The 24,535-nt window shown below is 44.7% G+C and overlaps 1 protein-coding gene across 5 annotated transcripts in view; it reads left to right on the top strand.

Annotated features, from left to right (window-relative positions):
- The window catches only part of ARMC8 (armadillo repeat containing 8), a 113,800-nt gene that overhangs the window by 84,914 nt on the left and 4,351 nt on the right, over positions 1 to 24,535 (top strand). For 3 of the 5 annotated variants that reach the window (XM_062214199.1, XM_062214206.1, XM_062214182.1), the window contains 6 exons: positions 3,387 to 3,479; positions 6,348 to 6,497; positions 7,475 to 7,570; positions 15,295 to 15,390; positions 20,985 to 21,066; positions 22,392 to 22,485. In XM_062214199.1, coding sequence (XP_062070183.1) covers positions 3,387 to 3,479; positions 6,348 to 6,497; positions 7,475 to 7,570; positions 15,295 to 15,390; positions 20,985 to 21,066; positions 22,392 to 22,485 — 611 coding nt within the window. The remainder of the gene's footprint in view (positions 1 to 3,386; positions 3,480 to 6,347; positions 6,498 to 7,474; positions 7,571 to 15,294; positions 15,391 to 20,984; positions 21,067 to 22,391; positions 22,486 to 24,535) is intronic. The other 2 variants (XM_062214212.1, XM_062214190.1) reach the window with 1 other exon arrangement.

The following is a 24,535-nucleotide window of genomic DNA, read 5'->3' as shown; positions in this document are numbered from 1 at the left end:
ATATCTCTGGTCTCCTCAAACATTAACTCAGGTTTATTGTACATTTAGTAGTCTCATTTTCATTGAATATATTTTCGGTATTCTAATACCTACAAGCTTTGACTATAATTAGGAAGGCAGTATTAACAAGGTGTGGAGATTCAGCAGGGACTGTTATCAAGCAACAATCTTGGCACAAAAGCAGGGAGACTGGTAGTTACTGCTGAGGAGGAAAGAGGCCAGAGAAGATGTCAGAGCTTCCCTCTGTTCTCCTCTGCCCTGCGCTGGAGTCTGGAAGCCAGTGTGCTTCTATCAGTAATCCTTGAACAGTTCTTTTTTTCAGATCTACCTTCAGAATATTTAGAGCCTAGTTAGGAAATAGGTAGATGAGTTCAGACATAGAACCATTAATATGATTTTTTTTGTATTCAAAATAAACTGAATCTGAAACTGAAAAAGAGGGAAAGGGGCTGGTACTGTGGCATAGTGGGTTAAAGTTTGGTCTGCAGTGCCGGCATCCCATATGGGCGCCGGTTTGAGTCCGTGCTGCCCCACTTCCGATCCAGCGCTCTGCTGTGGCCTGGGAAAGCAGAGGGTGGCCTGGGTCCTTGGGCCCCTGCACCCTCATGGGAGACCCAGAAGAAGCTCCAGGCTCCTGGCTTTGGGTCAGCCCAGCTCCAGCCATTGGTGGCCATTTGGGGAGTGAATCAGTGAATGGAAAATTCCACCCACCTCACCCCACGTCTGTCTGTCTCTGTCTCGCTCTCCTGCTCTCGCTTTCTGTAACTCTGCCTTTCAAATAAATAAATAATTTTTTTAAGAAGAGAAAATATCCCTGTCCTTGGGAAATACATATTGACATATTAAGGGTAATGGGACATGATGTATGCACTCTACCTTCTAATGGTACAGCAAGGACACAGCGTGTAGATACAGGTGTGTTAAACAAAAGATGTGATAAAGGAGCTATGGCAAAATGTTAAAGATTGGCAGATCTGGGAAAAGAATATGTGGGAGTTCCTTGGGTTATTCTTCCTACTTTGTAAGTCTGAACTTATTTCAAAATAGTTTCAGAAAGTGCCACAATTACCCCTGTTCTAAAATGTCATCTTGAAATCTAGGTGTATTGGTATGAATTTGTATTATGATTCTCCAGAGAGAAAGATTCAGTAGAATGGATGGATGAATATACATACATACATATAGAAAGAGAGAGGGAGAGGATGTATTAAGAAATTGGCTTGTGTGATTATGGCAACAGAAATTCCATGATAGGATATGGAAATTCCATGTAGGCTGGAGACACTGGGATGCTGGTAGTGTGGCTCAGTCCAGATGCAAAGGCCTCAGTTGCATGGTCCTGCTCACATAGAAGGTGGATCTTCCCCCTAGTCCATGCAGACTCACTAGCCAGATTCCTCGGGAAATGGCTTCACAGACACACACAAAGAAACGCTTTTCCAGATTCCTAGTTATTCCTTGATCGGATCACGTTGACACCTAAAATTAACCAGCATAATATTATTTAAGACATTTTTTAGCAACTACTTGTCAGAATAACCTTCAAGTATTTATTGGGGATGACAAATTTTAATCCTCTAAGGTTTGGGTTTTTTTTTTTTTTTTAGGAAATTGACAAAAACCCATTTTTAGCCAGATGCCATAAATAAAAGTAAGCGGTCAGCCTTAAGTGCAAAATGTGACTTAACTATAAAAGTAGACAATGGTTTTGCTTATGTGGTTGATAAATAGTCCTGAAAATATCCCAGAAGGTGAATTGTGTAGCATGTTTAAAATAAGATTTACAGTTTGAAAAGAAGATTTGGTTATGGAATTTCTGTTTCTTTCCTAAATAAACCATATTGCTTCATAGCCACAAATAGTGAGCAGCACACATGCATAAACAAAGCAGGCAGTGACAGAACCCCAGAGGGTGGTGAGAACTGAGAGTAGGAGCTAGATTCATAGGGTCATAGGGTCTGGGGGTACATCAGAGGATTTGTGGAAATAGCATTATAAGGTAAGTTTATCTTGGTGCACAAGAATGTTTGAAATCCATGTATGTTTTTTCATAATGCACACTTTTACATGAACCTTTCAAAGATACCCATATATGAATGGGTTTTTAAAATTTTCACCAAAATAAATTCATATTTAATTCCATTTTTCCACTGGTTTAAGTGTCCTCACATGTGTGGAATATACAATCAGGGTGTTATCCAGAACTACAAAGAAAAAGGATACAATAGAGATAATTTTGTGGGGTTTTTTGTTGTTGTTGTTGTTGTTTTTAAGATTTTTATTTTATTTATTTAAGAGGCAGAGTTACAGACAAAGAGAGGGAGACACAGAGAAAGAGGTCTTCTTTCTGCTGGTTCACTCCCCAAATGGACACAACGATCCAAAGCCAGGAGCCAGGAGCTTCTTCCTGGGTACAGGGGCCCAAGCACTTGGGCCATCTTTCACTGCTTTCCCAGGCACACTGACAGGGAGCTGGATCAGAAGTGGAGCAGCTGTGACCCAAACCTGTGCCCTATGGGATGCTGGTGTTGCAGGCGGAGGCTTAACCTACTGTAACAGCGCCAGCCTGATAATTTCACTTTTTGATTAGTGAGAAAACATTTGTCCTTCTTTTTGTTTTTATTTTTCTAAAGATTTATTTATTTATTTGAAAGAGTTATACAGAGAGAGAAGGAGAGGCAGAGAGAGAGATCTTCCATCCGCTGATTCACTTCCCAATTGGCCGCAATGGCCGGAGCTGTGCCTATCCGAAGCCAGGAGCCAGGAACTAACTCCGGGTCCCCCATGTGGGTGCAGGGGCCCAAGGACTTGGGCCATCTTCTACTGCTTTCCCAGGTCATAGCAGAGAGATGGATTGGAAATGGAACAGCCAGGACTTGAACCAGCACCCATATGGGATGCTGCCACCTGCAGTGCTGGCTTTACCCACTATGCCACAGTGCCAGCTCCAAATTTTTTTTTTTTTTTTTTTTTTTGACAGGCAGAGTTAGAGAGACAGAGAGAAAGGTTTCTTTTATCCGTTGGTTCACCCCCCAAATGGCTGCTATGGCCGGCGCTGTGTCGTGCTGCGTCGATCTAAAGCCAGGAGCCAGGTGCTTCCTCCTAGTCTCCCATGCGGGTGCAGGGCCCAAGCACTTGGGCCAGCTTCCACTGCCTTCCCAGGCCACAGCAGAGAGCTGGACTGGAAGAGGCTGTGGCGCCGGCCAATTTGTCTTTCTTAAGGTGATTTTTGTGGCCACATCACTCCCTGCTTTGCGAAAATTGTTTAGAATCTTATGTAAGGTTAGGGGAGAAATTATAGGCAGAGTATCAGGGTATAAGAGTTTGCTTATGAGGTTTGCAAACTTGACTTTAAAGCTGTGTTTTTTTTTCCTTTCCAATCACAGCCAATTTTAGAATCAGGAGCCGTAGAGCTACTTTGTGGATTAACCCAGAGTGAAAATCCTGCTTTACGAGTGAATGGAATTTGGGCCTTAATGGTATGTTTCACCCTTTTATATAATGTAATTCACAAAGAAAATAGAGCTATTAGCAAAATGAGAACTAAAGAATGTGTTATTTGAAATGTCTGCAGTTTTTTTTTTGAAAAATGTTATTATAGTCAAATTTTCTTATGATCTAGATTTAATGATCTAAATTCTAGAACCTAGACGACTCAGTGTTCAGATTTCAGACTACTGTATTCCATGGTCCTCATGTTTATTATTAGGAAAGTGAGCAGATTTTTAAGTTTGTCTTATCTGATTTTGGGAAACACATTTCCTCCTCATGAACATCCTGATATCTGTATAGCACTACTGCTATACAGAAGCACTTCACAAAGCGCTTTCAGGTCTCCTTGCTCTTCAGAGCAGCTTTATGAAATAAGCCTGAGTGTGTTCTTATCCAGCTTCACAGAGAGATAAACCGAGACACAGAATGATTTTTTTTTAACTGACAAGTTACGTATTTGTGGTGTACAACATGATGTTTTGAAACATGTGTACATTGTGGAATGGCCATGCTGAGCTAATGAACTTCTGTTATCTCACATACTTAACATCTTTGCAGAATGATTAAATAATCTGTCTAAAATAACCACATTCATATGTACATATTTAATAATTCTTAACAGTTTATAGTAAATACAATCATCTAGATTCTGAAACTTAGGTGAGAGAATGATTTTCCTTCAGATTATTAAAATAAATTTATTGAAATAAAAAAAGCAGGTAGTCTTATGTGGATTTCTTAAAGCATAATTGTAATAATTAGAATTTAATTGCTGTATGCTAAACACCAAGCTAGGTGTTTTATATTTTCTTTCTCTAATTCTTTAAGTTATGCGTGTATGCATTCATGTTATAAACAAGAAAACAGGACTCTGGGTAAATGAATTGTCAGTAGTATTATGGCTCATAGTGATGGAAGTGAGTTCTAAACCTGTCCCAAGCTCATACTTTTCTCCCAGTTCCATGCAGTATCTGCTGTTTTCATATGAACTTTTGGATAGAAATAATCATCTTATAAGAAAGCATTAAATCTAGTAGTTTCACATTCTTTTCTGAAACTTTACATAGCTTTTATCACTTCTTTTTCTTGAAACTCTTGCCTAGGACTTTTTTTCTATCTTTTTTGTTGTTGTTGTTTTTTTACCTTGGATCTGTCACTTTTTACCTAGCCACCTTTTTGACCTTCTCAGGGGATGATCCCTCAAGTTTCATTTCAGTTCCCAGTTTCCAATTCCCTTTTTTTTAAAGGGGGGGTGGAGGGGAAGATTTATTATATTTATTATTTACTTATTTGAAAGAGTTACAGAGAGAGAGAGCTTCCATCCGCTGGTTCACTCCCCAGATGGCCCAGATGCGCCAGGCCAAAGCCGGGAGCCAGCAGCAGCTTTATCTAGTCTTCCCGCCGTGGGTGGCAGGGCTCAAACACTTGGACTGTCTTTCACAGCTGGGACACGAACCTGTGCCTGTATGGGAGGCAGCGACTTTACCAGCTTCGCCACACCACCAGCCCCCTTCAGTTCTCTTTCACACTCAGTTCCAGAGATTTCTGTCATGGTTTCAGCTCCACCTCACAGAGGGGATAATTTTCATATCTACATATGCAGATGTAACTATTGCCTGTCCCCAGATCTGTCACCTAAATGGCCTCTGGGACTTCATTTAAGAGCTCCCTGACATACACACTTGAGTGGTGGAAATCATCCCATCCACTCACATCCATACAAACTTTCCTATTCTCATCAGTCTCCATACTACCAGTTGCGATGTTCTCTGTATACAAAATATAAAAACCTTGGAGTCAGTTTTTGCCATGGATATATTTTATATATCTTTTTTAAAAGATTTTATTTATTTATGTGAAAGAGTAGCAGAGAGAAAGAGATCTTCTGTTTTCTGGTTCACTCCCCAAATAGCTGTAATGGCTGGGAGTGGGCCAGGCAGAAGCCAGGAGTCTGGAACTCCATCCTGGTCTCCCACAGGGGTGTCAGGGACCCATTTGGATCATCTTCTGCTGCTTTCCCAAGCACAGTAGGAGGCAGCTGGATTGGAAGTAGAGCAGCCAGGACTTGAACCAGTGCTCCGATGTGGGATGCCAGCTTAATCTGTTGGGCCACAACACTAGCCCTGGCTTGGGTCTCTCACATACCCAGCAAGTACTCTTTTTTGCTCTGCCTTGGCATCAGTGAGTAATTTGATCCTTCATGTGCAGTGGCTCCTTAATTAAATCATATCCTGGAAAGCAATAACAAATATTATACTCTGTAGTTTACAGAGATCTTTATTCCATTGTTATTTGGAATTTTCTGTGTTTCATCCCTGTCATCTTCCTTGGAATTTAGTTGGAGTTATCCACAATGTACACTGGGGAAAAAAGGAGCGCCACAGCTGCTGGCAGCTCAGATGTGCTTCCTACCCACTGACCCAGCTACACCAGCACCTAGCGTAGTACTGTGAATACAATAGGTGTTTTCATTCGAGTAGGGTTCAAAAACACACTGCTTACTTTCATCCATACTAAATGAACACTTTGAAAGCCTTCTCAAAATGCATGGCACAGTAAAATTGTTAATAGCCACTTTGTTATTAAAGTACATAAAAGGCAACTTGATAACCGTATTTTCAGAAATCATAAATGAATTTTCTATTTGAGAAATATTATCCAAATTCTCAGAAAGTGGTCATATGCCTCTTATGGAAGTTTGTCTAGAAGTGAGAATTACCTTTCTTTTGATAGACACAGTGTCGTTTATATTTAAGAATTTTCTCCAGTTCCTACTTGTTCTTTGAAAATTATCAGCTACTATTAAAATATGATAAATGTAGATATGATTCTTGGAACTTCTTTAATCCTTTCAGAATATGGCATTTCAGGCTGAACAAAAAATAAAAGCAGATATTTTACGAAGCTTGAGTACTGAACAACTATTCCGGTTATTATCAGATTCAGATTTGAATGTGCTGATGAAGACTTTGGGACTTCTTCGAAATCTCCTGTCTACTCGGCCTGTAAGTACAATCATCCAGCCTTCCAGATGAGCTGACCCTGCACATGCACTGCAAAACATTGCCAATCTCTCTGTGCCCCACCAGCATCTGCCTGTGGTTGTGATTCAAGTGCAGCCTGGAGAAGCAAAGAGTTGGTGTCTAGATCTGTCACCTTCCCCTTGCTCTCCACTCTCGCACTGCCAGTCCTGTCTCCTTGTGCTTAGTATGTGCCTGCCTTCATGTGCCACCTGATTCTTGCCTGGTTGGCTGGCCAGAATGGGTTTTCTCATCTGCCTGAATCACTTCTCTCTAGGATCTCTGCTTTTAATACTTTGAGAGTTCTTCTCAGTGCCATTCCATAACCTCTTTATCCCCCGTGCTCCAGGTTGCACGTTTACAGCAGTGACCTCTGAAGAGGTCGGCTGGTAGCTGTCAAAGTAAGAGAGGCCGAGCCTTGCTGCTGGGGCCCCTCTCCCTGCTGTCCTCTCACGTTCCCTGAGCTCCAGCGGCAGTGGAGTGGCCCTCAGGAGGGTGAAGAGGCAGGGGTGGGCCCCAGCTCTGTGACTCACTGTCACTAGAGTTGTCTTTATACATTTCTGCCCAAGATAGTATTAGTATGTCTACACCATATTTCCCATGTCTCTTGCCTTTTCTCACTCCCTTCTTTGTTGTGCGTCTGTGTGTGCATGTGCGCTTTGTTTTTCTTTAGTGTCTTTGGGCTTGAGGATCCCCAACAATTATAATTCCATATTCCTCAAGCCTACTCTGTGTTTGCTTCATGTTCAAGCTTTCAAAAAGATATATTTGAAGGCAAAATGCAGCTTTAAAATACAATAAATACTATTCTTTGGCCTCTAATTCTATATATGATGGCATTCTGCTTAAAGCAGTTGTGTATCTTAATATTTAACTTTTAGAAGCCTTCTATTCTTTCCTGTAGTCTTTTTTTGTGTGTTTGTTTCCCAGAGGATAATTGTGGGTTTCTCATTGTTTTACAGCACATAGATAAAATAATGAGCACTCATGGAAAGCAAATTATGCAAGCCGTCACCCTCATTCTGGAAGGGGAGCATAACATTGAGGTCAAAGAGCAGGTATGTGTGGTTTTCTCTTGGGAAATATTTTCTGAATATGAGCACAAAGGAAGACCCTAGGGGCCTCCTGATATACTCTGATCTCCAGGAGCAAGGTGCTGAGATGCCAAGTGCTCTAGAGATTGAAGTCCTCCACCACCCCTTAAACTCTCTTCCAGAATTCTTCCTGGGATACAGGAAAACGAGAACAGAGTTCATAATTTTTCCATCATATCACACACACTGCATAAACTGCCCCTGTCTGTACAGGAGCAGCTGCCTCTGGTCATCCTGGAATGAATCTTTTCTGCAGGATTCCCTGTTTCCAGCCATCTCTAATGCCATGCTCTGAAGTCACATTCATGCAACTGCCCATTAGGATAATTCCTTGTCCTTGAGACCATTTTGGTTTCTTTACTTCTAGGTAATACTTTTTTCCCCCATCCCATCCCCCTACTTTCTGTCAAGTTTCAGTGTAGTACAAGTTTACAGCAGGCATAAAAGTCCTGGAGGCTGTGAATTTATCAGGAGGTCAATCGGGAATTACTTTTCTGTACTTCCTGGGATTTATCATGGGGCTTGTAGTATAGTAGATATTTTATTTGCCATCAGGGTAAAGGTCACTTGCAAACTAAAGATTTTTAACACATGATCTTGTCCAGGTTCTGTTCTGTTTGCTGACGTAAGTGTTGGCTACATGGATGTGTTCACTTTCCAAATTCATTGAGCTGTATGTGTGTATATATAGTTCTGTATTTGTGAAAGAAACTCTCTGAGTATCCTCAGTGGAGAGTTGGCCCCAGAGAGTCTGACTACTGGGCCCATGGTTCTCATCCTTTGTGGTCCTAAGTTAGTGACTCAGTGGGCTTCAGAGGGGCGGGCCAGCTAGCAAGAGTGCTTGGACTTGGAAGCTGTGATTGTATTTGTGAGCAAAAGTGGAGGTTTGATAGAATGGCTTTAAGATGGATATTTTAGGTGATTTCTCTTAAATAATAACTTTTTGGTGAACAAAAACTTAACCCAGGAAAAAATATGATTTCATAAGCATCACTGAAATATGATACATTGCAACAATAAAGAAAGACATTGTTCAAAAGAAACTTTTACTTGGAGGGCTCTGATACTATATATATATATATTGTAACACTATTATAATATATATATAACACTCATATTATAATCTGATACTTCATATATAATATAATACATACATGTATTATGTGTGTATGTTTTCATTCACGATTTCCTGGCTCCTATCTTCCAGCCCTTGTATTTCCTAAATGACTAGAGCCATAACCATATATTTTGTTAAAATATTTGGCTTTTTGTCCTTGGTTCCTAAAGCAGCTTTGGAGGGCTCCAAAGGAATGGAGGTGAAGATAGTCCTTTGTTTCAGTGTGAGGCACTGCAGGCCACCAGCAGGCCTCAGAAAGTAAACCTCTCCCTCCCTGCCCTCCTCCCTTCACCAGCTCTGGGCAGGTCTTGTGAACTAGAGTTTCTCTTCCCCATGGCGAGTCACAGAAGTCCTAGCCTTCCTTCCACCTTGTGTCTTAGAGTAGGCCTTAGAAAAATGTCCTGATGGTAGATCATGGGACTTCATTTCCGAAGGAGTCTTGCCCCATACAACGAATCCGGACAGGTCTTGCAAGCTTTCCCCACTCAGTCTGTTAGCAGTAGATCTGAGGCTTTTTGTCTAGTCACATTTCTACATGGTTGTCCAAGCTTCAGCCATACTTATATGATGAAGTCTCCATTAAAACTCTCAAAGAATAGATTTGGAGAGCTTCCAGATAGCCAAATGCAAAGCTTCCTAGAAGGTGGTACTTGGAGAGGGTGTGAAAGATTCCTGCCCCTCCCCCCACACCTAGCCCTGTGCCCTTTGTAATGTACTTTATAATAAATCTATAAACGTGTTTTCCCGAGTGCTGTGAGACACTGGAGCAAATTCACACTGGAGAAGGGTAGCTTGCGACTGGCATCTGGAGTGGCGGGGGAGGGACAGTCCTGAGGACTGAGCTCTCCGTGTGTGTGTGTGTGTGTGTGTGTGTGAGAGAGAGAGAGAGAGAGAGAGAGAGAGAGAGAGAGAGAAGGAGGGAGGGAGAGGGAGAGAGGGAGGAGGCTATCTCCAGGTCGATAGTGTCAGAATTGCATTGAATTACAGGGCACCCAGCTGGTGTCTTCTGCAGAATTGGTTGCTTGGTTCCTGATGGGAAGAAGTCCCCATACTTTTTGGAGTCACAGAAATGATCTGTGTTAGGAGAAACTAGTAGGAGAAATAAGTTTGTTTTTCCTCTATGTCCTAAGACAAGCATAAGAATGAAGCAAGGCAAAAAAAGTGAGGCAAGACCTGGATGAGAGCAAAAGAAAACATGATACCTTAGTATAGATTGTGGAGGTAACCCAAATGTAGGCGAATGTGGGTGGCTCGGACTGTTCCCTGGAAGTTTCAGCATCTGGTACGTTTTTTTATTGAGGTGGATAATTGACATACAATAAGCTGCTTAATGATTACCATTGTCCAGATATTGAACGTATCTATCACTGCCCATAATGTGGGAACAAGACAAGTAGGTCCATTGGTGTCACTCTGTCACTCCTGCTCAACATATGCAGGGATTCCTACCACATAAGTTAAGGCAAGAGAAAGAACTGAAGCATACAACTTGGAAAGGAAAAAGAAAACTATTCCCAGAAACCACAGGTGCCTATATAGAAAATGTCATGGACTCATCAAAAAACTCTAGGGGAGCCAGCATTGTGATATAGCAGGAAAAGTCACCACCTACGATGCTGACATCCTGTATATGTACCGGTTCAAGTCCCAGCTGTTCCACTTCCATTCCAGCTCTCTGCTGATGTGCCTGGGAAAGCAGCAGACGATGGTCCAAGTGCTTGGGCATCTGCAACCACGTGGGAGACAGAACTCCTGGCTCCTGACTTCAGCCTGGCCCAGCCCCAGCCATTGCAGCCATTTGGGGAATGAACCAGTGGATGGAAGACCTCTGTCTCTCTCTCTCCCTGTAATTCTGCCTTTCAAGTAACTAAAAAAAAATCTTAAAAAAGCCCTCTAGAATTAAAAAATGAATTAAGCAGTGTCACAGCTGGAAAAATCAATTGTATGTAGCAGTGAACAAATGGAAGCTGAAACATTTTTTTAAAGTGTCATTTACAGAAGCTCAGGAAAAAAGTGATGTTTTTTTATTCCCAAAATACTAAAGCAAAGCATTTAGTCTTTCACTGTTGAAAATGTGAGCTATAGATTTCTCACGGGTTCTGTTTATTAGGTAAAAGAAATTTCCTTCTTTCTTGAGTTTATTTATTTATTCCCCCTGCCTACCTTTTTTCTTTTTTCTGAAAAATCTCCCATCCACTGATTCACTCCCCCAAATACCTGGCCAGGGCTGGGCCAGGCCAAAGCCAGGAGCCTGGAATTCAATCCAGGCCTCCCATGTGAGTGACAGGGACCTAACCTCTTGAACCATTCACTTGCTGCTTCCTGATCACATTAGCAGGAAGCAGGAATTGGGAGTGGAACTGGAACTGGAACTTGAACCTACGTACCCTGATAGGGGATTTGGACATCACAAGCAGCATCTTAACTACATCAGATGCCTGCCTCAGTTTATTGAGTTTTTTTTTTTTTTTTTTTTTAATTTATTTGACAGAGAAAGAGACAGAGAGAAAGGTCTTCCTTCTGTTGGTTCACCCCCAAAATGGCCGCCATGGCCAGAGCTACACCAGTTGCTGATCCAAAGCCAGGAACCAGGTGCTTCTTCCTGGTCTCTGATGCGGGTGCAGGAGCCCAAGCACTTGGGCCATCCTCCACTGCCCTCCCAGGCCACAGCAGAGAGCTGGACTGGAAGAGGAGCAACCAGGACAGCCTGGCGCCCATATGTGATGCCAGCGCTGCAGGCAGAGGATTAACCAACTGAGCCAAAGCACTGGTCTCTGAGTTTTTAATCATGAGTATATATTAGACATTTTCTGGTAACCAGTTACTTTTTCTGTATCTGTTGAAATAATCTTGTTTTAGTCTGATTAATATAGTGAATTTCATTGAGTTTCAGCTGTTAAGCTAATCTTGCATTGAAACAGACCTACTTGGTCATTTTGTATTATCCTTTGCCTATGTTATTGGGTTCATTAATGGTGTGTGTACTGTTTTAATCTTTGCTCCCTGGCTTGTATATTGAAGACTTAGTCCCCAAACTAATTGAGCTCTTTAACACTTGGTGGTTTGTCTCCATAGAAGTATTAGATTTGTGTGAGCATTAAAGCAGAACTATAGCTCACTCTGTGATACTGTTCAAGCCTGATGATGTATGTGTGTATTCTAACACTACAAAAAGCAAATCTTAAGGCCAGTGTTGTAGCGTAGCAGGTAAAGCCACCGTCTGCAATGCTAGCATGCTGTGTGGGCGCCAGTTCGAGTCCCAGTTGTTCCACTTCCGATCTAGCTCTCTGCTATAGCCTGGGAGAGCAGAAGATGGCTCAAGACCTTGGGCTGCTGCACCCTCATAGGAGATCTGGAAGAAGCTCCTGGCTCCTGGCTTCAGATCCACTCAGCTCCAGCTGTTGTGGCCATTTGGGGAGTGAACCAGCAGGTGGAAGACTTCTCCCTGTCTCTGCTTCTCTCTATAGCTCTGCCTCTCAAATAAATAAATAATTTTTTTTTTAAAAGAAGTGGGTCACTTACCTGTCTTGCTGTCCTAATTTATTCTGAGGAACATTTTCTGAAGTTCCCCTTTATATTCTGTTTTTGAATCTAAAGGTGTTTGCCATTTCCTCCTCTTCCCAGAAATGCCTTAGTCATGAAGCCTTCTGAACTCCGTATCCATGATTAGGGTCATTTCTGTTATTTCCTCTTACAGTTCTCTGGCCAGCTCTCAGGACCGAGTTTCCTGGTGAGAAATAGAGTGGGGCAAGGAGGAGATTGAGAACAGAGAGACTCTTCAATCTGCCCCCTTTCTGCCTCCCAGCCAGGCTGTACACTTGTGTTCCTGTGACTTGGCCTCTGCATTTGGATTTTGTCTTTTTTTTATATATAAGATTTTATTTACTTATTTATTTAAGAGAGTTACAGAGAGAAGGAGAGGCAGAGAGAAAGAGAGAGCAATCTTCCAACCACTTGTTCACTGCAAATGGCTGCAGTGGCCAGCACTGGGCCATGCCAAAGCCAGGAGCCAGGAGCTTCCTCCAGGTCTCCCACACGGGAGAGTTATACTTGAACCATCCTCTGCTGCTTTCCCAGGCACATTAGCAGGGAGTTGGATTGGAATTGGAGCAGCTGGGACATACAGGATAGGTATAGGATACCAGCACTGAAGGCGGCTGCTTAACCCACTGTGCCACACCACTGGCCCCTTGGGTTTTGATATTTTTTTTTTTAAGATTTATTTATTTATTTGATAGGCAAGGTTACAGAGGTGCAGAGGTAGAGAGAAAGAGAGGTCTTCCATCCTCTGATTTACTCCCCAGATGACCACAATGGCCAGAGCTGCACCAATCCAAAGCCAGGAGCCTCTTCCAGGTCTCCCATGCAGGTACAGGGACCCAAGGACTTGGGTCATCTTTCACTGCTTTCCCAGGCCATAGCAGAGAGCTGGATCGGAAGTGGAACAGCTGGGACTTGAATCCCATATGGGATTCTGGCATTGTAGGCGGTAGCTTTACCCGCTATGCCACAGCGCTGGCCTCTGAGTTTTGTCTTAATGAAGCCTGGCAGAGCCTAGTTGGTAAGGATGGGATCACTACTCCTGGTGACTATTGTCTTGATGGCTTGGTGAAGCTATCAACTCCTTCCCAAACCAATTACCTCTGCTAATAACACTTGTGCCTTCATAGGCTCTTTCCCATTAGAGACCACCCAAAGAGAGTACAGGTTCCTTATTAATTTTTTAAGGTATTGATAAGATTTGTGACAGACTTACCATGTATCAGTGTTTATGTAGCACATCACTTTGACAACTCTTACACCTTGGGGCACTTCTCATTATGATCCAACTGCCCTGGGATAAATGGTCCCCCAGTACACGTGTAGGCCTTGGATTATACATTGCATTTTCCATGTCTGCTGCATCCCTAAGGCAGCTTTTTCTGGTTCACATCTCAGGACTCATTCAGTGGTAATCTAGTTATTGCAATGGAGAAATAGCACTCACTCTTGATTGGTCATTCAGTGATAATCTAGTTATTGCAATGGAGAAATAACACACACTCTTGATAGGATATTTGAAAGGTTGGGCCATAATAAAGCAGCTTCATCATCTAACCTAATTATTATTCTTATTCTTATTATTATTATTGACAGGCAGAGTGGACAGTGAGAGAGAGAGACAGAGAGAAAGATCTTCCTTTTGCCATTGGTTCACCCTCTAATGGCCGCCGCAGTAGCGCGCTGCGGCCGGCGCACCGCGCTGATCCGATGGCAGGAGCCAGGTGCTTCTCCTGGTCTCCCATGGGGTGCAGGGCCCAAGCACTTGGGCCATCCTCCACTGCACTCCCTGGCCACAGCAGAGAGCTGGCCTGGAAGAGGGGCAACCGGGACAGGATCGGTGCCCCGACCGGGACTAGAACCTGGTGTGCCGGTGCCGCAAGGCGGAGGATTAGCCTAGTGAGCCGCGGCGCCGGCCGAAACCTAATTAATCTAAGTCTCGCAAACAAATAGATTAAAGCGGAGAAAGTTAACTTGAGTGTGTACCCTATCCCCTCTTCACATCCTTTTGCTTGAGTGACCCCTGACTGTGGTCCAGAACTGTCACTTCCTCTAAGAAGCCCTCCCTGACCCTTGCAGTATCCAACAAATGCTCTTAATGCTGTCCCAGTTCTGTGTTTATACTTCAGTCACACCACAGTGATGTAATTATTTGTCGGACAGCTTCAAGGTCAGGGAGAGTGTCTGACTCCTGTCTCACCCTGATTCCCTACAGAGAGCATACCCATGATAGGTGCTCAGTACATGCTGAGTTGGTGAGTCTGGCATTGGCTTGCTATCCCAGCTACACAATCCTGTCTGCTTTCCATTAATCCTTGCTTCCTGCTGCTCTGCCTGAGAGTGAAGCAGCTGATGAAAGCATTCTCTTTCTTCAAGAAGAAACTCCAGTCAGCAGCACAGAGGCGCAGGCTCCATACAGTTTCCACATTAGGCCAGCCTGGCCTAAGCTGCTTCACACATGTTGCTTCCTTCTCTGTTCCTAGATGCAAAAAAAGTCAAGTTCTAACTGCATATGCAGTGTAACTGATGGGCAGTTCTGGGCTTACCTAGACAGTCATGGCTTTGGCCCAAGAAGCAAATGGAGGCCTTGGGAAAAGAGGAGAGCTTTCCACCTATGGCTCTTCCACAGTAGAGTCTACATCTGAAAAAGCCTCGTGGGTTGGTCACAAGAGCTTTCTGTAGAAATGGAATTCTCAAAATAATAATAATAATAGTAGTAGTAGTAAATTATATTTTCCTTTTGATTTCTGTCATAGTATCATCAGTACAATATGGCTACCTTTGCCCAGCTATGGCTTAATGCCCAGAAAAACCACCAAAGTATTTGGGTTCCCTTTTCTGTAAGGTAGACTTTGCTTAGATGTGGTTACTGTTAGCAGTGATGTCAGGAATTGAGAAATCAGCATTGAGGGTGGCACCTGTGAGGATCCATGCACCTTCAGGTGAGACATTGCCCAGAACTTGAGGAAGCTCCACTCTGGGGACTCCAGGACTTCAGAGTTTCCTGATCACTGGCTCTGTTCTTTTTCAGACATTGTGCATACTAGCCAACATAGCAGATGGGACAACAGCAAAAGAGCTTATTATGACCAATGATGACATCCTGCAGAAGATCAAGTACTACATGGTAAGCCTTTGTCCCCTGCACGGCAGCATTAGAAGTCAGAGACTACAGCATCGTTAGCTCAAGACAGATTGTGCAGAGGTTTTAGGAGGGAGAATGGACTGCTCTGTGGCAGATGCAAGGAACTCTGTCCCATCCTGAAGAAAAGGACAAACCGACTCCTTGAAGCCTGTGCCATTTGGTAATAGCCAGCTCCCCAGCCTGGTGATGATTGCCTCCCTCTCAAGGCTTCAGTCCCGGGGTGGACGGGCTCTAGCCCTCTGGCATTCTTAGTCTCTGGACAGCTTCATTTCCGCAGTCTGCCACCTGCTGCCACGGCCATTCCCTGCATCTTGTCACCACCAGCCAGCGTCTGGGCATCAGACATTCCTCTCTTTCTTCTGTCAGCATTTCCTAGCAATTCTGCTTGTGAAAGAACCTTCCCTTCCTCCCATCTCCCACTTAACCTGCCTTCTCCTTGCCTGCCGTGTCCGAGTTAACTACAGAGAAAGGCAGAAAACCGAGCTGAGTGGTCACGGTTTACAAAGCCCAAATGGACATTCAGCCTGGCCCAGTGAGGTTTGGCTCGGAAAAGCAGCTGAGAAATAGGTGTATCTTGACGGGTATGGGAAATTAGATTTCAAAGATTATTGCCTTGTCTCCTCTCTCCCAAGATTTTTATTTAATAGGTCTGAGGTATAAAGTACTTGGGTGGTTCTTATGTGAAGTTGAGAACCACTGGCTTAGGGGAGTCTTATTATCCCGTGGCTTCTACTGTCACCTCTGTGCTGATGATTCCAAGTGTATACTTCTAGCCTAGACTTCTCTTCTGAGTGTTGGACCTGTTTATTCTCCTCTATGTGGCTGCCTAATAGCCTCTCAAGCCTGATGTTTAAAAATGAATTTTTGGGTGCCGGCGCCGTGGCTCACTTGGCTAATCCTCTGCCTGCGGCGCCGGCATCCCATATGGGCGCCGGGTTCTAGTTCCAGCTGTTCCTCTTCCAGTCCAGCTCTCTGCTGTGGCCCGGGAAGGCAGTGGAGGGTGGCCCAAGTGCTTGGGCACCTGCACACACGTGGGAGACCAGGAAGAAGCACCTGGCTCCTGGCTTTGGATCTTCACAGAGTCAGCCATAGTGGCCATTTGAGGGGTGAACCAACGGAAGGAAGACCTTTCTTTTTGTCTCTCTCTCTCACTGTCTAACTCTTATCTGTCAAATTAAAAAAAAAAAAAAAACAACGAATTCTTGGGGCAGGTATTGTGATGCAGTAGATTAAACTGCTGCTTGGGATGCCTGCATCCCCTGTTTATTTGAAAGGCAGAGTTAGAGAGGTGGAGAGACAGAGGGAGAGAGAGAGAGAGAGAGAGAGAAAATGGTCTTCCATCTACTGGTTCACTCCCCAAATGGCTGCAACAGCCAGGGTTGGGCCAGGCTGAAGTCCAGAGCCTGGAGCTTCATCTGGGTCTACCACGTGGGTGCAGGAACCCAAGCACTTAGGCCATATTTGGCTGTTTTCCCAGGTACATTAGCAGGAAATTGGATCAGAAGTGGAGCAACCAGGGGCCAGTGCTGTGGCATAGCAGGTGAAATTACTGCCTGCAGTGTCGGTAGCCTATATGGATGCCAGTTCATGTCCCAGCTGCTCCACTTCTGATCCAGCTCCCTGCTAGTGTGTCTGGGAAAGCAGCATAACATAACCCAAGTGCGTGAGCCCCTGTACCCACATGGGAAATCCGGAAGAAGCTCCTGGCTCCTGACTTCAGATTGGCCCAGCTCTGGCTGTTGCAGCTATTTGGGGAGTGAACCAGTAGATGGAAGATCTTTCTCTGTCTCTCTCTGTCTCTCTCTCTCTCTGCTATTGCCTCTTTCTAACTCTGCCTTTCAAATAAGTAAATAAATCTTTAAAAAAAAATAAAAGTGGAGCAGCCAGGACTCGAACCGAAGCCCATATGGGATGCTGGCACTGCAGCGGCGGCTTTACTCACTACACCACAGCACCAGCCCCTACTGTTTCTCAAACCTAAGAATCTACCTTGATTCCTCTGGTTCTGTTCCTTTATTCATCCAGTTTATCAGCAAGTCCCATCAGTCCTTTCTCCAAAACTGATCTTGAATCTATTTATTTCTTTCCATCACCAGTGTCTCCACCATAGCCCAAGCCACAGCACTGCATGTCTGATTGATTGTAATAATAGAATAGCCTCTGCACTGTCACTCCAGTCCCTTCAGCCCAAGTGGTCCTCTGAAAATGCAAGTCAGGTCTTGTCCCTCTACTGCTTAAATTGTTCAGGGCCTTCCTTTCAACTCAGAATTAAATTGAGACCCCTTACTCTGCTCCACAAGGACCCAAGACTTGGCCATGCCTACTTCTCTGAAAGCAAAACTCCTCTCATCTCAGACCTTTCCAGGAACTTTTCCTTTTTCGTTGAACCCCCAACCCGTGGCTGTTTGTACACATAGCACCTTCTGTTCTTTATGTCTCTGTTTAAACGTTGTTTCCGTCAGATAATTTCATTGCATTCCAGCTGAACTAAACACCAAACTCTCCACCATCCAGTTTTCTCTCTCAGCAATTTGTTTCCCTGAAAATATATTTGATGGGGGCCAGTGTTGTGGTACTGCAGGTTAAGCCACTATTTATGACAACAGCATTCCATATTGGAGTGCTGATGCAAGTCCTGGCAGCTCACTTCTGATCCAGCGTCCTGCTAATGCACCAGGAAAATGGAAGATGGCCCAAGTGCTTGGGGCCCTGCCATCCATGTGGGAGACCTGGACAGTTCACGCCTGACCCAGCTGTGGCCATTGCAGCTATTTGGGGAGTGAACCAGCAGATAGAAGATCTTTCCATCTCCCCTCCCCCCCCCTCCCTCCCCCTCTCCCCTCCCCCCTCTCCCCTCTCCCTCTCCCTCTCCGCCCCCCCCCTCCCTCCCCTTCCCTCATCTCCTCCTCTGCCACTCTGCTTTTCAAAAATATCTTTCTGAATGTGCAATACACATAGCAATTGCTTATTTGTCTTAGTTTATACAAATACTTGTACATACTAATATACAAATATACAGATATTTGTTTTAGAATACACTAACATTCCTTGATGACCTGATAACAGGAGCAAGTAAGCTGTATTCTGTTTAGTCTTAGTGGAGCCCAAACTGGACATTTCTTTAAAAGTGTTGTCAGGTGGGAGAAGGAAGAATCACTAACCACAGAATTCTAATGGAAGAAGCAGTGCCCACCTCTGTCTCTGCTTGATTTAGGCATTTGTCCTGCATGAAAAGACAAGTCTGTCTCAGCCTTCAAATTTATTCAAGATTTGATTTATTTAGTTGAAAGATACAGTTACAGATAGTGAGAGGGAGAGACAGAAAGATCTTCCATCCTCTGGTTCACTCTCCAAATGGCTGCAATCCCTAGAGCTGAGCTGATCCGAAGCCAGGAGCCAGGAGCTTCTTTCAGGTCTCCCACACGAGTGCAAGGGCCCAAGCACTTGGACCATCTTCTACTGCTTTCCCAGGCCATAGCAGAGAGCTGGATTGGAAGTGGAGCAGCTGGGACTTGAACTGGTGCCCATATGGGATGCCAACGCCACAGGCAGAGGATTAACCTACTGCTCCACAGTGCTGGCCCCTCAGCCTTCAAATTTAAGTTTGTGGGAAATCATTAAGCAATATAATGCCATTGTGAGTAAATTATTTGAATGTACTGGAAACTATAAAGATTGCTTTACTATTGGGTCCTCTTGTATTTAGGAGAAAGCACTGTGCATCAGTGATCCAGTGTAAGTAGAAATGGTTGAACTTTGGGGGCTGGCACTGTGGTGCAGTGGGTTAAAGCCCCAGCCTGCAGTGCCAGCATCCCATATGGACATCAGTTCAACTCCTGGCTGTTCCACTTCCTTTTTTTTTTTTTTTTTTTTTTTTAAGATTTATTTATTTGAAAGAGAAACACAGAGAGAAGGAGAGGCAGAGAGAGAGAGAGAAGAGGCCTTCCATCCGCTGGTTCACTTCCCAGTTGGCCGCAACACTCAGGAGCTGCGCTGATCCAAAGCAAGGAGTCAGGAGCTTCTTCCAGGTCTCCCATGTGGGGGCAGGGGTCCACAGACTTGGGCCATCTTCTTCTGCTTTCCCAGGCCATAGCAGAGAGCTGGACTGGAATTGGAGCAGCTGGGACTCGAACTGGCACCTATATGGGATGCCAACACTGCAGGCGGTGGCTTTACCCACTACACCACAGCGCCGGCCCTGCTCCACTTCCAATCCAGCTCTCTGCTATGGCTCTACCTCTCTCTGTAACTCTGTCTCTCACTCTCTGGCTCTACCTCTCTCTGTAACTTTTCAAATAAATAAAGTAAATCTTAAAAAAAAAAAAAAAAGAAAGAAATGGTTGCATTTGAGTACATAAAGTAAGTTCAAAAAGAATTGTTTTTAAAAGGAGGTTTCTGGAGGCTGGTGTTATAGCGTAGCTAGTAAAGCTGCCAGCCGCAGTGCTGGCATCCCATATGGGCGCTGATTCATGTTCTGGCTATTCCACGTCTTTTATTTTTTTTAAAGATTTTAGTTATTTATTTATTTTGAGGGGTAGAGTTACAGCTGGATAGGAAGAGGAGCAGTCAAGACTAGAACCAGCACCATATAGGATGCCAGTGCTGCAGGCAGAGGCTTAGCCCACTACACCACAGCGCTTGCCCCGGCTGCTCCACTTCTAATCCAGCTTCCTGCTAATAGCCTTGGAAAGCAGCAGAAGATGGTCCCCAAGTGTTCGGGCGTTTGACACCCATGTGGAAGACCCAGATAAAGCTCATGGCTCCTGGCTTTGGCCTAGCCCAGCACTCACTGTAGTGGAGAATGAACTACTGAATGGAAGATTTTCTCTCTCTCTCTCTCTCTCTCTCTCTCTCTCTAACTCTGACTTCCAAAATAAATGTAAAAATCTTAAAAAAATAAAAAGGTTCTTCAGCCATATTAGAGACATTTCATAAGATAAGTAGAGATTTGATCAAGGTTTTTTTGGATAAAGAAATAAGAGTAATTTGATTATGCCAAAAGCGGAATGTGGTATCAGAGAAGTAAGTCATTTAAAAATTGTTTGTGAACATCCAGTTGTTGTAGAACTCTTTGACCCTATCTTCACTTTTCTTCCCTAAAGGTTTGTTGGACCATTTGAATAGGAAAATTAGTAACTGAAGTGACAAATACCAAATGCACATCCACCCAAGCAATGTATTGGCCTCTAGAGACTAAAAGCATAGCCCAAGTCAGAAGCATAGCATTGTCATGTGTCAGTAGCTCTGTGAGCATGGGTTGAATCATAAATTGCAGGCTGTATCTACAGTCCCAGAGGTGTTTTATTTGGACAGCCAGATGGTTTTTAAATTTTGAATTTGAGTGTCTTTTGGCAAGGCTTGCGTGCCACAGTTTGCCAGCTTCCCCAACATTCCCTGTTGTCTTTAGCCCAAGCTTTGGCTCGTTAGTGTTAACTTTGTGGCTTCTCAAGACAGGTGAGTTTGAGGCTTCTGTTTCACTTTCATGCTGTTACAGTTGCCTATGATGCATTACCCGACAGTGATCTAAACTAGCATCGCCTCTGTTTTGATTTTTTTTTTCTTTTCTGCATCACCAGGGCCATTCACATGTCAAACTGCAGCTTGCCGCCATGTTTTGTATATCAAACCTCATATGGAATGAAGAGGAAGGTGAGATTGGTGAGATTTGTTCTGAAGAAAATCATGGGAAGAGAGTCTCACACAGGGAAGGCAGCAAGTGCCCTGAGATCCCGGGCAGAGGTGCCCCACTCATTGGACTCCTGGCCCCAAGCACCCTTGGTGTGAGAATCAGTGAGACTGGCCTGAGCTGGCTGGACAGTCAACACTGACCTCCTACCTGGGAACCAGTATGTACTAGATTCCTTGGGGCTGAGCTGAGAAGGAAGTGACAGTGTCTGCCCTTAGGGGGATCTGATTAGGAGGATGGTGAGCCGCACTTGCAGAAGGTGAGAGGGGAGAGCAGGTTGGAAGCTGGGCTGGTCATTCGGAGCACTTGTAAAGACTCCAGACAGGCACGCACCGTGGGCAAGAGGGTGCATTTGTGATGGGTGAGGAGTGCATCCGTGGTAGGCCTGCAAGGAGGCCTGTACAGATTCCAGGTTCTTCATCCTGGCTGCATGTTAGAGTCAACCTGGGGATTTCACACCCGACCAATTAAATCAATAATCTTGGGGTGGGCTCTAGGCTTAAGCATTTCTTAAAGCTCCTCTGATGACTCCAAAGTACAGCCAAGGTAACAAACAGATGCAGGTAAGGACTGGGTGTCAGTGCTTTGTTGGCTGCATCAGCACGACATGAGGAGCTTTTCTAAATGCAGATTGCTAGGCTCCATCCTTAGGGTCCACTCACTGAGTTCAGAAGGGGTCAGTGCACAAGCTAAGCTCTTCAGTGGAGGAAGAAAAACTTAGGGAGAGTGCTCTGTTTAGCGCTGTGTCTAGAGCAAAATGAAAGGTAAAACTGGATTCAACCCCAGATGCCTCGATACCTGCTACCATCTGTGTGCCGGGGAGACAAAGCCGCCCTTAAGGAAGGAGAGCTTGATCTAGGAGACAAGTAGAACAAAGCCGCGTGAAATTGGAACTGCCAGTTGTGCTGACCACGAGTCAGTGACAAGTTTGGGAGGATAGTGGAAGCAGTGCAAGGCCTAGCTGGCCACAGCTGTGGGTATGTCCTAAAAGGGTGATGATTGGACCCCGTGGGCCAGGCTAAAGACTCTGACCTTGACCCTATGGTCTGTGGAAGCATTAATCCAGTATTAGAGCCCAGGAGGGACTGCAGCAACAAGGGCCAGGAGGCAGAGAGACCAGATAGAAGGACAGTCAGCAAGGCTAAGCACGCGGGATCCAGCAGAGTGGGGAGTTCAGGCGGGACAGGTAGGGTGAGGGGTGAAGGACAGTGGCAGAACTCGAGATTGGCGATTGAACGTCAGAGAGAGCAGCTGCGTGGGTCACATTCCTAGTAACCTGCCAGCTTTCATCTTCCAGGGTCACAAGAACGCCAGGACAAACTACGAGACATGGGCATCGTAGATATTCTGCACAAACTGAGTCAGTCACCAGACTCAAACCTTTGTGACAAGTGAGTATCAACATGTGAGGGCCTTCTTTTGGCTGGTGCTGGATTCTGTTATTAAAGGGTTTGAAGTCTTAGTAATTCACATGGCCAAACTGTAAATCTTTTAGATTCTCAAATTTTCCTTTTTAATTTTTTGTGAGCCAACTGTTGCCATTTGAGTGAAATGTAAACTAATAATTGTGAAATTATTAGTGACTCATCTCACTCTGAATTAACATAGGTCTGGGCTACCCTAGTAGATATCTGGATAGGACCCAGAGGCCACGCCCTTACATTCCTTTGATCATTAAAATAGAGACACCTGTGGCCTTTTGGAAAGCAGAAAGATCAATTGTGAAAAAACTCAATTAGCTGAAAAATACCAGTTAGCTCAAAACTTCACTAAACACCTGCACTGTGCCAGGCTGGGGTACAGCAATAACCACTGAAGAGTCCCTTAAGAGCTCACCATTTCCTGGGGAAGGCAAGAGTTATCATCAGAGATCCAGCGACCTTCAGAACAGCCCTGGGTGCTCTTCCTGGCTGTATGTCCTCCCTGTCAAGCTCACTGCTGTGTGTAATAACCACTGGCAGGAAATGGCAGCTCTCTCATTCTCCCCTTAGCCCTTCATCTGGCCTGCCCTTCTCATACCCCGCCCCCCAGCACACTTGCTATGCCCACCCTGTACTCCAGCCATACCTACTCAGAGTCTCACACCATCGTGTATTTACAGACTCTCTTCGATCTGATTTGCCATCGCAGTCCTCTTCTCCATGTATCCATTCAATGATAGTTTTTAAAACACCCACCCTCTACCAGATACTGTTTTAGGCATTGGAGATATAATAATGAATAAAATCAATAAAATACTTGTCATCATCGCATGTAACATTCTAGTTCAAAAGACAGTAACCAAATGAGCAAGTAACACAATCAGGCACCATGAAGAGAAACAAAGTGAGGAATGGGCAGTAAAGAAAGTTGTTTTTAAAAAAAAGATTGATTGATTGATTTGTCTGTAAAAGTGACGGATGGTTCCCTCCCCATGTAGGCGCAAAGGTCAGAACTGGGCCTGGCCAAAGCGAGGAGCCAGGAACTCCATCTGGGTCTCCCACATGGGTACAGGGACCCATGGATTTGGGTCATCTTCCACTGCTTTCCCAGGCACATTAGAGGGAGCTGGATCAGAAATGAAGTAGCCAAGACTAGAACCAGTGCCCATATGTGGTGTTGGCATTGCAGACAGTGGCTTTACCTGATACACCACAGTGCCCGTCCTGAGAAGACTTCTTTTCATACAAGTTGGTTAGTAAAGGCCTCTAAGAAGATATGACATCTGATCAAGGCCTGAAACTAGAGTCTGCTAGGGAGACAGAGGAAGAGTATTCCAGGCATAGGGAGCAGTCAGTCCGAAGGCTGAGGCAGGAATGGACTTGGCATGTTCAAGGAACAGCAAGAAGCCCTGTGCGACTGGAGAAGAATAACAGGAGAATGCAGGGAGGAGGAGCTGGTATTTATCTTTCAAATAAATAGTAAATAATTAAAAATAATATATGGCTGGGCCGGCGCCGCGGCTCACTAGGCTAATCCTCCGCCTTGCGGCACCGGCACACCGGGTTTAGTCCAGGTCGGGGCACCGAACCTATCCCGGTTGCCCCTCTTCCAGGCCAGCTCTCTGCTGTGGCCCGGGAGGGCAGTGGAGGATGGCCCAAGTGCTTGGGCCCTGCACCCCATGGGAGACCAGGAGAAGCACCTGGCTCCTGGCTTCGGATCAGCGCAGTGCGCCGGCCGCAGCGCGCCAGCCGCAGCAGCCATAGGAGGGTGAACCAACGGCAAAAGGAAGGCCTTTCTCTCTGTCTCTCTCACTGTCCACTCTGCCTGTCAAAAAAAAAAAAAAAAAAAAAAAAAAAAAAAAAAAATTAAAAAAAAAAAAAAGGCCTTCTCTGGGGCTGGCACTGTGGTGTAGTGGGTAAAGCTGCGCCTGCAACACCATATGGTTGACAGTTTGTGTCCTGGCCACTCCACTTCTGATCCAGTTCTCTGCTAATGGTCTGGGGAAGCAATGGAAGATGG

This window comes from Lepus europaeus, chromosome 2 (assembly GCF_033115175.1).
Source record: "Lepus europaeus isolate LE1 chromosome 2, mLepTim1.pri, whole genome shotgun sequence".
NCBI lineage: Eukaryota > Metazoa > Chordata > Mammalia > Lagomorpha > Leporidae > Lepus > Lepus europaeus.
Note: the sequence above shows the minus strand (reverse complement) of the source record. Positions and strands in the feature narration are given on the sequence as shown.